This window comes from Salvelinus sp. IW2-2015, linkage group LG30 (genome assembly GCF_002910315.2).
Source record: "Salvelinus sp. IW2-2015 linkage group LG30, ASM291031v2, whole genome shotgun sequence".
NCBI classification, from domain to species: domain Eukaryota; kingdom Metazoa; phylum Chordata; class Actinopteri; order Salmoniformes; family Salmonidae; genus Salvelinus; species Salvelinus sp. IW2-2015.
In genome coordinates this window covers 2,665,314-2,675,942 of record NC_036869.1, presented here as the reverse complement: position 1 = coordinate 2,675,942, position 10,629 = coordinate 2,665,314, and the positions used below count along the sequence as shown (strand labels likewise).

General features: G+C 40.7%; 3 protein-coding genes across 4 annotated transcripts; 1 reads left to right on the top strand and 2 right to left on the bottom strand.

The window, feature by feature from the left end:
• The first annotated feature begins 24 nt into the window (after positions 1-24).
• On the top strand, positions 25-1,905 carry LOC111954925 (RNA-binding protein 48). Its single transcript, XM_023974859.2, has 5 exons — positions 25-193; positions 352-542; positions 717-862; positions 979-1,583; positions 1,689-1,905. Exons 1-5 carry the CDS (start codon positions 71-73, stop codon positions 1,758-1,760), a joined length of 1,137 nt encoding a protein of 378 aa, XP_023830627.1. The 5' UTR covers positions 25-70; the 3' UTR covers positions 1,761-1,905.
• Positions 1,906-1,916: 11 nt separating this feature from the next.
• Positions 1,917-4,105, bottom strand: LOC111954926 (calaxin-like). Of its 2 annotated transcripts, XM_023974861.3 has the most exons (4): positions 2,855-4,105; positions 2,413-2,550; positions 2,111-2,209; positions 1,917-2,001 (listed from the first exon to the last, which is right to left on the bottom strand). In XM_023974861.3, the coding sequence occupies exons 2-4, from the start codon at positions 2,509-2,511 to the stop codon at positions 1,951-1,953; spliced, it is 249 nt and encodes an 82-aa protein (XP_023830629.1). In that variant the 5' UTR covers positions 2,512-2,550; positions 2,855-4,105; the 3' UTR covers positions 1,917-1,950. The 2 variants fall into 2 exon arrangements, with proteins under 2 accessions (XP_023830629.1, XP_023830628.1); XM_023974860.3 differs by having other exon boundaries at positions 2,413-4,105.
• A 100-nt stretch (positions 4,106-4,205) lies between these two features.
• On the bottom strand, positions 4,206-9,860 carry LOC111954923 (progranulin). Its single transcript, XM_023974854.1, has 6 exons — positions 9,751-9,860; positions 9,046-9,186; positions 8,136-8,441; positions 7,074-7,247; positions 6,595-6,741; positions 4,206-4,482 (listed from the first exon to the last, which is right to left on the bottom strand). Exons 2-6 carry the CDS (start codon positions 9,184-9,186, stop codon positions 4,354-4,356), a joined length of 897 nt encoding a protein of 298 aa, XP_023830622.1. The 5' UTR covers positions 9,751-9,860; the 3' UTR covers positions 4,206-4,353.
• Between the last annotated feature and the right edge of the window lie 769 nt (positions 9,861-10,629).

The following is a 10,629-nucleotide window of genomic DNA, read 5'->3' as shown; positions in this document are numbered from 1 at the left end:
GATGAGCTCAGGTCCGATTATTGTCGTCTGGGAAACTACTTCCGGTTTGGTTTTGTTGTAATTCGCAAACATGGCAGGATTTACCAACAGCTCATGTTGGAGCACTCCTGAGGTTTATAAACATCATGAGCAGCAAAAGATTTGCCCCTCACGACCGAAGTATAGAGAAGGGAGGAGACTTAAAGCAGTTAAGGTAGGAATATCGTTTCCTTCAGCGAAATTCTGTATCCATGCTCAATACTTGGCCAAGTGAGCTAGCGAACTAGCTAGCTAGAAATCGAATGTATTTGGTTGGTTGATTGATAGATACAATTTATTGTATTTCTAACCCGTGCTATATTGCCCCTGTAGGTGTACACCATCAACTTGGAGTCTCGTTACCTGATGTTGCAAGGAGTCCCAGCCATCGGGGTGATGACAGAACTGATCGAGCTCTCTGCGCTGTACGGGGTTGTGGAGGAGTACAGGGTGCTGGATGAGTACCCTGCAGAGCAATTCACAGAGGTCTACCTCATCAAGTTCCAGAAACTCACCAGTGCAAGGTTAGGACAGGTTTTATAGGTTAGGATGAGATAGACAGGGACATGTGTTTTCCCTGACCATCATGTAACCTGGTCAGGAAAAACTTCAGGCCCTAGTTTTATCTAGCCTAGTTGTACACCAGCTGGTAGACCACCTGTCTCAGCCAGTTATACTTTAAAGTAATTGTGTTTCAGGGCGGCCAAACGGCACATGGATGAGAAGAGTTTCTTTGGAGGTTTACTACATGTGTGCTATGCCCCAGAGTATGAGACGGTGGAGGACACCAGACTAAAGCTGCAAGACAGGAGACGATATGTGAACAGGACAACTCAAAATAAAAGTACAGATGTTGTGCTAGTAGAATATTATCAGAACTATCTCTGGTATGTCATTCCCAATGTAAGAATGATTATTATGATGTAGTTGACATATGATTCTTCTTTTTCGGTTGAGAAGCAAAGGAACAGGACCACGGGGATGAAGAGCGCAAAAAGCCCATGTCTTCAGATGCAGTTGCTACCACAGCCAGGACTTCCTCAGGTGATGATCAGAGATCCAGTGATACCAGCAATAAGGGAGAGACTTCGAGTACCAGCCAAGGCCATTATTTAGGATTTCCTTTATTGCCTTTACCCCCACAGGAGTTTCTTCCTTACAGACATGCCCCATCTTATGATCGGTTGTATAGTTATCAGGCAAACCAATGCAGGACTATTCCAACAGAGGACAAAATGGGGTCATTGCATAATGCCATAAATACTAAACAGCAGCTGGCACCCAACATAAGCAGCGTTCCCTCCTCTTCTGGGGGAGACAGAGGAATAGTGAAAAGACTGAGTAAGAATCCACCCCCTGCAGCACCCCCAAGATTCGTACCGAGGACCACACATTTGGAGAACAGAAAACGGAAAATAGTAGAAACTAATAAAGACTCACTTTTTGGCTTTGTGGACAAAAATGAAATCCTCATTGGACCAAAACTACCAGACCGGCCTAAGATGGATATGGCGGACGAGTCATTGAACATAACAGCCAACATGATCAGAAATACATTGAAAAAGGTATATTCGTGGTCATTTTGCTTCTTAAAATTGTTCACTCACAATTTCATACAATTGAAGAGTGATACAACACTACAGTAAATTAATTTCTTTCCTTGTTCTCAGGTTGCATCAGTTCCTGAAGTCAAGCCAACAGAGAAGAATACAAAGTCAGCAAAGCCTCGGAGGAGAATCTAACAGACCTGTCCTGAAAGACTGCTTCTCATAGGGAATGAGGTGGACATTAGCAAGTTCTTACATTTACACCATTCAAACGGAACATCATATTTTCTCAACATGTTTTATTTATACATTTCCCATCAGTGTATGAGCAGATTTTTGTTTATAAAAAATAAAAAATGGTGTTATGAATAACTTAGTGATGTCCTTAACGCTCAAGTGGATCCTGGAATGCATGCTGCTCAAATGCCAATATGCTCTGTAACACAAAAGGAAAGAACATGTCAGACAATGGCAAAATATTATATTGTCCAATCCAGACAGACAAGTCATTACACTGTTTTTACAGTCTTAACTTCAAGGGTCACCTTGGCATCGTGAAGGCAGGTTCCAAAAGCCTCAAGCAATAGATTCTCATCTCTCACTGCCTTTTCAAAGTCTGCATAGGACAGTCTGCTGTCATGATCCTGAGGAAGGAAACAACTCATTGATATTTTATGTTCAGACAGTATATTTAATCTGAAACATGAATTGGTCAATTGTGGCCAAGTTAAACAGTGATTGTAAACACAGGGTACAATGAAGGTAGCCTGGCAGGTTAAACAATAGGTAGCACAGCATTCAGCCTGGTTTAACCTGATGAAAATGAAGATAAACATTTTGCCATTACCATCTTCTTGAGCGTGATCACCACCAGGTCTTTGATGCCCTCGTCTGGGTCCTCCTCTGTGGGCTGTCTGATCAGGCTGTTCTTCAGCATGTGGAACATCTATTCCCGGGAAATGTACCCAAGTCATACACATCAAAGCTGTGAAAACCAAATGGGGGGCAGAGTCAATACATGGGTAGTAATATTGTAGATAACAGTCAAAAAGCCTACATGATACACTTTATAGCTTTCTTAAACTTTATTTTTTCATCCAATGTCCCATGGAGAAAGACTGATAGTCCCTCGATCCACTCTTTCACACTGACGTAGCTGTCGTTGTCCTTGTCAAATGCGCAAAAGACTGGAATATAATACCATTTTTTTTGTGATACCTTACCACATCAGTATCATACTTTATTTGATGCTTACATTCTGTTTTATGTGACAAAAGAGACACACCTACCTCTATCCATGATCATATCATCAGTCATTCCAAAGGTGTTGTGCAGAATATTCCTGAATTTCCCACTGTCCAGGTCATTCCCTACCCTCCTGTCACTCTGATCCCCCAGGAGTCCATTGAATAGTCGGATCAGACACTCCGTTTCTGTTTAGTTAGTACTGCTTCCATATGCATCATTTCAATTTACATAGACTGATATATGCTTTTATTAATTTGCATCAACACAGGACATACTTTGACATGATCTCAACAAAGCAAGATTATAGCGCCCCCATCTGTCACGTAAACAGTGGTGCCAACACGTTCAATGGAAGGTGAGTTTTGGTTGGAGGAGCTAGACAACAATAGCTAGCTATTAACTTTTCTTTTGTTTGCACGTTTTGTTATTAGATATATAGCTACTGTAGCTAGATAAATGCAGAGAAGTAGAAACCAGGTAACCGTTAGTTGGCTAGCTAGCTTTTATTTTTAGAAGTTCTGCGAAACGTTACTGTAACATAGCTATCTCAGGACGCAACGTAGACTCTGACAACTAACGTTAGCTATCAAAACTCAAACTTACAGTGTTTGACGTGTTTAGAAAGAGTTTCAGCGAGATTCTGAATACATTTTCTAGTCATAGCAGACATTTCAGCCATTGTAGATAGGAGGCAGGATTGTTGGCTAGTAACTAGCCGTGGATACATAAACACTAATGTTAGCTACTTGTTGTTACCATAGTAACTCCAATCCACGTGCACAGAGCTTCACGTATAATACGGGCAATGGCTCAGAGAGTGAAGAGCATGAATGATACATAGGTTGCGTTCGTAAAATCACTCTGGCTATCTTCTCCGATTTCAGAGCACTCTTGTCTGAGTGTGCGTGAGAGCAGAATAACTGATGACTTTACGAACGCTCAACACCGGTTGAATAAGGCCGGTGTCAGTAAACGTTGGCGTAACGAAATTGATGCCAGCAGTACAGTTACAGTCACCAACGCCCTGGATAACATGAAAAAAGCCTAACCAGCTCCGACAGGCTGAGTAAAATGGTCACACTGAGGTGTTCTCTCATTTGTGTCTGGAAGTACGTTAGCTAGCCAACGTTAGCCAGTTAGCTTGACTGCAGTTGTGAGGTCAGAATGCTAGGATCAACCCTACTCCTTGGCCAAAGCGTCTAGTGTGCGCTCTGAATGTAGTAACTGACAATCTGACAGCGCTCTGAGTTTATGATCGCCCAGAGCGCACTCTGAGCACACCCATGCGCTCCAGAATTAATTTACGAACACACCCATACTGTACATAAATATATGACTCTGATACAATTTAGCCAGTGGAGATTGATAGCCTATAAGGAATGATACACTAAATACTCAACAAGGAAACATTTTAATGATTGGGTGACATGATTCAACATTCTTGTATTCATCAGTGCAAGGTTAAATTAAAATGCAATCACAAAAAGGGTACAATCCAATGTCAGGATAGGGACAAGATCATAAATCATTTGAAATTGTGTCAATCCTGATTAGCATCATCCTTCAGACCTGAAGGAATATGAGAGTACCATTTCCTGCACTTGTATGAGTTTGGGTCACAGGTGTATCCATATTCACAGCAATGCAGGCCATCCGCACAACACTTCGCCTAAAAATAAAAAAAAATAGGCCTCAGAACATGATAGTAATATAAAATATGCATAATATTGCACATGATCTTAATGTGATAACTCTACCTACATGTACATATTACCTCAACTAACCGGTGCCCCCTGTACAGTTGAAGTCGGAAGTTTACATACACCTTAGCCAAATACATTTAAACTCAGTTTTTCACAATTCCTGACATTTAATCCTAGTAAAAATTCCCTGTTTTAGGTCAGTTAGGATCACCACTTTATTTTAAGAATGTGAAATGTCAGAATAATAGTAGAGAGAATTACTTATTTCAGCTTATATTTCTTTCATCACATTCCCAGTGGGTCAGAAGTTTACAWACACTCAATTAGTATTTGGTAGCATTGCCTTTAAATTGTTTAACTTGGGTTAAACGTTTTTGGTAGCCTTCCACACGCTTCCCACAATAAGTTGGGTGAATTTTGGCCCATTCCTTCTGACAGAGCTGGTGTAACTGAGTCAGGTTTGTAGGCCTCCTTGCTCGTACACGCTTTTTCAGTTCTGCCCACAAATTTTCTATAGGATTGAGGTCAGGGCTTTGTGATGGCCACTCCAATACCTTGACTTTGTTGTCCTTAAGCCATTTTGCCACAACTTTGGAAGTATGCTTGGGGTCATTGTCCATTTGGAAGACCCATTTGCTTTAACTTCCTGATTGATATCTTGAGATGTTGCTTCAATACATCCACATAATTTTCCATCCTCATGCAGCCATCTATTTTGTGAAGTGCACCAGTCCCTCCTGCAGCAAAGCACCCCCACAACATGACGCTGCCACCCCCGTACTTCACGGTTGGGATGGTGTTCTTCGGCTTGCAAGCCTCCCCCTTTTTCCTCCAAACATAATGATGGTCATTATGGCCAAACAGTTCTATTTTTGTTTCACCAGACCAGAGGACGTTTCTCCAAAAAGTACGATCTTTGTCCCCATGTGCAGTTGCAAACCGTAGTCTGGCTTTTTATGGCGGTTTTGGAGCAGTGGCTTCTTCCTTGCTGAGCGGCCTTTCAGGTTATGTCGATATAGGACTTGTTTTACTGTGGATATAGATACTTTTGTACCCGTTTCCTCCAGCATCTTCACAAGGTCCTTTGCTGTTGTTCTGGGATTGATTTGCACTTTCCGCACCAAGGTACGTTTATCTCTAGGAGACAGAACGCGTCTCCTTCCTGAGCGGTATGACAGCTGCGTGGTCCCATGGTGTTAATACTTGCGTACTATTGTTTGTACAGATGACCGTGGTACCTTCAGGCGTTTGGAAATTGCTCCCAAGGATGGACCAGACTTGTGGAGGCCTACAATTTTCTTTCTGAGGTCATGGCTGATTTCTTTTGATTTTCCATGATGTCAAGCAAGAGGCACTGAGTTTGAAGGTAGGCCTTGAAATACATCCACAAGTACACCTCCAATTGACTCAAATTATGTCAATTAGCCTATCAGAAGCTTCTAAAGCCATTACATAATTTTCTGGAATTTCCCAAGCTGTTTAAAGGCACAGTCAACTTAGTGTATGTAAACTTCTGACCCACTGGAATTGTGATACAGTGAATTATAAGTGAAATAATCTGTCTGTAAACATTTGTTGGAAAAATGACTTGTCTCATGCACAAAGTAGAGTCCTAACCGACTTGCCAAAACTATAGTTTGTTAACAAGAAATGTGTGGAGTGGTTGAAAAATGACTCCAACCTAAGTGTATGTAAACTTCCGACTTCAACTGCATATATTAAACCTCGCTATTGTTATTTTACTGCTGCTCTTTAATTATTTGTTACTTTTATTTCTTACTTTTTGGGGGGTATTTTTCTTAAAACTGCATTGTTGGTTAGGGGCTTGTATTTAAGCATTTCACTGTGAGGTCTACACCTGTTGTATTCAGCGCATGTGACAAATAACATTTGATTTGATTAAAACATTTCACACTGCTCTGTACGTGCACTACAGATAAAATGTGCATTACATTATTAAACATGCTCTACCTACATAACATTGATATACTACTTTATCAAATGATAGCTCAGTGGTATTTAATGTCAGTTGTATTAAATCCCCTCTACAGTACACTCAACACTTTCAGTATATTTACCAGTGGGAATGGGCAACATCCCCATTTGCCATTAGGTCCCTTGCAGCAGCTGGATGCAGAAGGACAATAGAATTTAGTGTCACAGTGAGTGACTCCAGCCTGTGGCGTGCTGTCAGCGGCCTGAACTAGAGCTGTCCATGAGACCTGCTAAAAGACGAGGGAATGAAGACAACCACACCATCAATGTTCTACTCAGGGGTTCAACATGTAAAAAGAACTCGCACATCTGAGTATCTGGTTGCGTGGGGAGTAATGTGAATACATTACTAACTACTCTCAGAGGGTAAAATGTAATAGCATACCAGTGTGCAGGAAATCATTCTCTATTCATTATTATTTTTAATGCCCATAAGGTGGGTTTCAAAAGTGATTTTCTCTTAGACTGAGTTGAGTGGCACAATAACAAACACAGAAAGAGAACAATGTCCACTGCCTACACAAACATTGGTTGCCTGTGAGTGTGACGCATAGGTACCTACCTGATCGTGGACCTTGTTTTCCAGTTTGGAGACCTTGATGGCTTCGATCATTGAAGGGGCCTGCCTCGGAGCAAAAGGGTACCTCAGGTTGCCATACCTCACACACTTAGTGTATGTGGGGTCACAGTCATAGCCATAGGGACAGCAGTGGTACCCATCTAGACAGCACCTACCCTGTGGAAAAACAGACGTATACAAGTTGATACAGTGAGCTACAAAAGTATTGGGACAGTGACATTTGTTGTTGTTGTTTTGGCTCTGGGGGTATGATATTTGTGCGTCTAACTTTCTAACTCATCACTATTCACGATTTATTCAGGACTATCCATAATCATGGTAGCATCCACATTAATGTAGACATGTTTAGAAATATATTATAATCTTATTTACAATAAAAGGGACTCCAAAATTACACAATAGATAATCTGAAACAACAAGTTTGTAGAGTCACACGCTTGATGTAATCATTGTGTGCTAGGATTATGGGACCAAATACTACACTTTTGACTACTTCAATACACATATAAGTGAAATTTTACCAAATATTTTTGGTTCCCTGAAATGGGGGGACTATGTACAAAAACTGCTGTAATTTCTAAACGGTTGAACCAATATAGATGACAATACCCTCAAATTAAAGCTGACAGTCTGCACCTTAACCTCTTGGTCATTGTATCATTTAAAATCCAAAGTGCTGGAGTACAGAGCCAAAACAACAACAACAAATGTCACTGTCCCGATCCTTTTATAGCTCACTGTATATTGACAATAACCATTTTGGAATTAAGTATAACGTATATTGTTTCATGCATACCCATTTTGCATACCACAGATCTCAAATTCTTGTTTTTAATATTTCTGAGAAAATATCCAGTTTAGAAAAATATGAATAACTTATTGTGTAGTATGTTTTGTTTTTTAGCTGTAATAAAAACATAATACAACAACAACAAAAGTGTCACTAATTTCCTAATACTGCCAGCTACTCTATAACACTATTACAAACTGACAAGAGCCCTTCAAGCCAACATACTACAAGCAGAGAAAAACTAGTCAACTCACAGGAGAGTACGGACAGCAGAACCACAGGCCTGTGGGGTGGTGGCAGCAGGTGGTGCCATCGGGACAAGCATAATAGTTGTCACATTGCACCTTGCCGACCATGGAGCTCTCCACTGCATTGCTCTGGACAGGGCTGCTGTCAGATTCGAGCGGAGCAGAGACAGGAGAGCTTGGTTCCTCTGCAGCCACCTTGTTCAGCATGGGCACACTGCTCCATGGATGGTCACCTTTCTCACACTTCTGGGTGATGGCATTGCAGTTGAAGCCTGACGGGCAACAGTGGGCCATGTCAGAGCAACACACCGCCTGGAAAACATCATGAAAAAAAGGTGATATGCAGTCAAAATACCTTTATTGGGTCTTCGCTCATACAGCTTTCTAAACCCAAGGTCTTTGCTCATACAGCTTTCTAAACCCAAGGTCTTTGCTCATACAGCTTTCTAAACCCAAGGTCTTTGCTCATACAGCTTTCTAAACCCAAGGTCTTTGCTCATACAGCTTTCTAAACCCAAGGTCTTTGCTCATACAGCTTTCTAAACCCAAGGTCTTTGCTCATACAGCTTTCTAAACCCAAGGTCTTTGCTCATACAGCTTTCTAAACCCAAGGTCTTTGCTCATACAGCTTTCTAAACCCAAGGTCTTTGCTCATACAGCTATCTAAACCCATGGTCTTTCAACTGATATATTGTTTTTGTAATCCAAAAGAAAAGGAAACAACAGTACCAGTATGCTGTTTTTTTTCTCCAGTATTTACAACCTTAGTGCTGCTGAGAATCCCATTTACTAGTGTGATCAAATTCCCTAGCCTGGTTCCAGATGTTTGTGCTGCTAATTGCTATGGCTGTTGACATGACAAAACAGATCTGGGACCAGGCTACAAATTGCCCTAATGTGAACCCTGGTTACTCACATTGGGAACTGGACAGCAGGCGTATCCTCCTTTAGTCAAACAACAGGTTGATTGATCAGAGCAGACCTTCCCACCAGGGCACGTGATGTAGCAAGAGGCAGACCCTGTCAGCACTAACACCAATGCAGCTATGCTCCACATCTAAAGGATAGGGATTAAACAAGTGGTTACGATTTAGAGGAATTTTGTAGTAGGTTGAGTATGATGTTTATTTTTTGAAGTTTACTGGATCATGATACCTTGTGGAATTTCCAACTCTTTGTCTTTATCTTAGGGTACGTTTGTAAATTCACTCTGGAGTGCCAGTTATGTCAGATTATTCGTTTGTAACGCACCCTTAGATGAGCAAAATTAAGATGAAAAACATGAGGGTGGTTTGAGAGTGCCAGAGCGAAATGCTCTGAATTTAGCCTACAAATGACCAATCTGACAACGCTCTGAATTTTTGATAGCCCAGAGCACACTTTGAACGCACTCTGGCACTCCAGAATCCAGAGTGAATTTCCGAACACGCTGCCACAGCACTAACATGGTGTCTTAGTTTACTTTCAATTTCAAATGCATCTAAATTTACATTACTTCTGAATTACTTGACTAAGATTCAAATAATTGAATACATTTGTTGTTTACTAATTCTTATAGTTTGTGATTTCTAATTGCATAGTTTAATATGAAATTATTTTCTCTTTTTTAAATCTCACTTACCTTAGCCTTGATATTGATCTCAGTTTAGTGATCCAAACACTTCTTGTGATGAGATTACACAATGGGGTGACTGCATGACTCCTTGACCAATAAACTGCTCTTCATACACTAGATTTGATCCTCCCACTTTTTATAACAAATAAGTAACTTTATCTCATTTCCTAATTTATGCCAACAATGCACTAAACAGAAGCTTAGATCAGTGACGAATCCAGAAGTTGTCAACAGTATATTACCATGTCCAATAGCACCAGTTGGCTTTATAGACCCTTTGATTTTCATTATGTCAGTCTGTCAATACAATGATCACTAGACCTTATAGTCTCGGGAATCGTGAATTTGGTCAAGGTGTGGAAAATGAAGAACCACAACGAGTTCTATATTTAAAGGTTTAATAGACAAACAATAGACAGAAATATGCATACGGGGAGACAGACACGCTCCTCTGATAGGTTTGTAGCAATCTGCCAACCCCCTCAAAGGCAGGCAGGCAGGCATAAATACTTTTGCTTATCTGTTCGTTCTCCAAGTGTCCTGGGCCCCTGGTCAAAACATTAATCAAGGAAATCAAGACCACTTGGTTCAGTGAGCCATATATTACATATCTCTATCATTTGAAACCACAGATGGCTGAATTTACATGACATTTACATTTACATTTAAGTCATTTAGCAGACGCTCTTATCCAGAGCGACTTACAAATTGGTGCATTCACCTTATGATATCCAGTCTCTCTCTATGTAGTGTTGTTGTGTCTCTCTTTAGTGATGGTGTTTTGTCCTATATATACAGTTGAAGTCGGAAGTTTACATACACTTAGGTTGGACTCATTAAAACTTGTTTTTCAACCACTCCACAAATGTATTTTTAACAAACAAA

What these genes read in the sequence shown, in the direction of transcription:
- LOC111954923 (XM_023974854.1), bottom strand. Translation starts at nt 9,186, where the DNA reads ATGTGGAGCATAGCTGCATTGGTGTTAGTGCTGACAGGGTCTGCCTCT. An exon ending in TCTGCTGTCCGTACTCTCCT is followed by an intron (nt 7,248 to 8,135) that starts GTGAGTTGACTA and finishes GTTTTTCCACAG; the next exon opens with GGTAGGTGCTGTCTAGATGG. An exon ending in AAAACAAGGTCCACGATCAG is followed by an intron (nt 6,742 to 7,073) that starts GTAGGTACCTAT and finishes CTCGTCTTTTAG; the next exon opens with CAGGTCTCATGGACAGCTCT.
- LOC111954925 (XM_023974859.2), top strand. Translation starts at nt 71, where the DNA reads ATGGCAGGATTTACCAACAGCTCATGTTGGAGCACTCCTGAGGTTTAT. An exon ending in GGAGACTTAAAGCAGTTAAG is followed by an intron (nt 194 to 351) that starts GTAGGAATATCG and finishes TTGCCCCTGTAG; the next exon opens with GTGTACACCATCAACTTGGA. An exon ending in TCAGAAATACATTGAAAAAG is followed by an intron (nt 1,584 to 1,688) that starts GTATATTCGTGG and finishes CCTTGTTCTCAG; the next exon opens with GTTGCATCAGTTCCTGAAGT.
- LOC111954926 (XM_023974860.3), bottom strand. Translation starts at nt 2,511, where the DNA reads ATGTTCCACATGCTGAAGAACAGCCTGATCAGACAGCCCACAGAGGAG. An exon ending in TGATCACGCTCAAGAAGATG is followed by an intron (nt 2,210 to 2,412) that starts GTAATGGCAAAA and finishes TTCCTTCCTCAG; the next exon opens with GATCATGACAGCAGACTGTC. An exon ending in CCTGCCTTCACGATGCCAAG is followed by an intron (nt 2,002 to 2,110) that starts GTGACCCTTGAA and finishes TTTGTGTTACAG; the next exon opens with AGCATATTGGCATTTGAGCA.